This window comes from Spermophilus citellus (genome assembly GCF_964194105.1).
Source record: "Spermophilus citellus genome assembly, chromosome: X".
Classification (NCBI taxonomy): Eukaryota; Metazoa; Chordata; class Mammalia; order Rodentia; family Sciuridae; genus Spermophilus; species Spermophilus citellus.
In genome coordinates, this window is record NC_138190.1 from 132580444 (window position 1) to 132582706 (window position 2263).

At 52.7% G+C, this 2263-nt stretch overlaps 1 protein-coding gene across 1 annotated transcript; it reads right to left on the bottom strand.

Moving 5' to 3' along the window:
- Positions 1–512: 512 nt before the first annotated feature.
- On the bottom strand, positions 513–2054 carry GPR101 (G protein-coupled receptor 101; the record flags this gene model as incomplete). The annotated part of the gene is made up of 1 exon (XM_081277027.1): positions 513–2054. Exon 1 carries the CDS (start codon positions 2046–2048, stop codon positions 513–515), a length of 1536 nt encoding a protein of 511 aa, XP_081133153.1. The 5' UTR covers positions 2049–2054.
- Positions 2055–2263: the final 209 nt, after the last annotated feature.

Below are 2263 nucleotides of genomic sequence, written 5' to 3' on the forward strand. Positions count from 1 at the left end.
GACTCATACTTTGATCAGTCTATCAGATTCTGTTTCTTGGGCTCCATGAATGATTTGGTCCATTGCTTTTCTTTCAGTTGAACATAAACTCTAGCCCTGGTCCATGAGATCCTGACATGAGGGCTACATAGTCTTAAGTCCACAGGCATCATCTTTCTTTTCCCCTCAGAGCCAAAGATGGCATGTTGTAGCTCTGGGTACACAAGCAGAATACCAAGTACAGTTCCAATATGGATAGCCCTTGTTGCTTTTAGAGATTTAGAGCCTAATAATTTTGGGGGGGGGCGAATTTCAGTCAGAATCCTCAAGTCCATGCTTTGAGGGGCACACTGACCCAAGTTCCCACTTTTCCATGTGTTTATCTACCTAGTAGTGAAAAGGAATGTGTGTTTGACACCTTTGCCTGAAATGGGATGTATTAGCATTAATGGGAGTGTGGGTGGTCCATTGAAAAGAAAGCTGCTTTTGTTTACTGTCTTGTGGACAGTTCAAAATTTGCCTTACAACTAACTTCAAGGCGAAGTAGCAGAATCGTGGGAAGGGACAATCTTGCCTTCGGTGCCACCCTCTGTGCCAGCTTCGGTTCCAGGTAGGTCTGGGTGGCTGTCTTCTTTGGGGGGCTTTTCCTTGCAGAAGAACTTCTTCAGCATATCCTGGATTTCCTTCTTGATGGTCTTGTGCATGTAGCCATAAATGTAGGGATGGATACAGCACTGCAGAAAGAAGAGCCAGATTATTATGGTTATCACCCACTGGGGCACCTTGGTTTGGACATCCACCCACACAGCCAGGACTGCTAGAAAGCAGTAGGGCCCCAGAGATAGCACGTAGGAGAAAATGATGAGGAAGATCACTTTAGCAGCTTTGCACTCATAGCACCTGGGCAGAGGAGGGTGGCTGTTGCTGTTTCGCCGGCTGGGTGGGAGGCTCTCTGGGATGTTCACTGCTTCGACATCATCCTCACTGAAATGGATGTCATCCTCCCCAAACTCCAGGTCATCTTCACCCAAGTCGATGTTGCACTGGCTGACCTCTACACGGCCCTTGTCTGCCTTCATGCTGCTCTCCTCAACGTTGGTGCCAACTTCCTTACCCTTCATTCGGCTGTCACTGACCAACTCGGTGCCCTGGGCCTCCATGATACCCTCAATGATCTCCACATTTCCTTCCTTGGCCTTCAGGCTGCTGTCCTTGGCTTCCATGGGGTCCACACTGGCCTCCACGCTGCCCTCCTTGGCCTTGACCACACCTTCATCCTGGCCGTGGACCTCGCTCTCATCCTGGAACTCATCCTTCTTCTTTCCTCCCCGTTCATCCTCATTCTCCACGCAGTCCTTGACCCGCACCTCCAAGCTGTGGCTCTTGTTGTACAGCAGAGCATGCTGCCGACGGGCTGCACCAAACACCACGGAGTAGCAGGCAATCATGACAACCAGTGGAATGACGATGAAGGACACCACACTGAGAATTGTGTAGCTCGGGCTGGCCCCCCAGATCATGGAGCAGAGGGCATTGCGCTCATCAAAGGCAGCCTGACCCCAGCCATAGAGTGGGGGTGTGCTCTGCAAGATGGCCACGATCCAGGTGCCATAGAGAAGCATGTAACCACGACGATGGGTCATCTTGGATGGGTAGGAGAGAGGGTGAATGATGGACAGATAGCGATCTATGGACACCACAACAATGGTGTTGACACTGGCGAAAGCGAACAGGTGGGTGAGGCTAACCAGGGCTGTGCAGAAGTGACTGTTAAGGGGCCAGAAGAGAGGCACAGAGGTGGCCACCACCCAGGGGGCAACGAGAGAAATTTGCAGCAGGTCGGTGACGAGGAGGTTAAAGATGAAGCGGTTGGTCACCTGCAGCAACTGCGGCTTGCGCTGCAACACCAGCGCCAGCACTACATTGCCAATGAAGGAGACCGTGAGGAAGACGAGCAGCACGGTCGAGCGGATGATGCCGTGAGCCAGGCTAATAGGCATTTTGGACAGGGGCATGCACGCTTGGCTGTTGTTGCTCTCCCGCGTGCTGTTGGGACAAGGGGATGTCATGGCGATTGCAGGCAGGCGCAAGATAGGGTGCAGGGCCAGTGAAGTCACCGGTGGGCAGCGAAGGGGTGTAAAGACCGCACACAGTGTTTTTGCTGGGAATGAAAAAAACATGCGGGCGGGGTTAGTCCCTTGCCCAGAGAACGCTCTAAGTCCAGCAGGATCCCTCCCTCAGCTCCCTGAGCGGTCACAGCCCCAGCCAGGGCAATTTCTCTGAC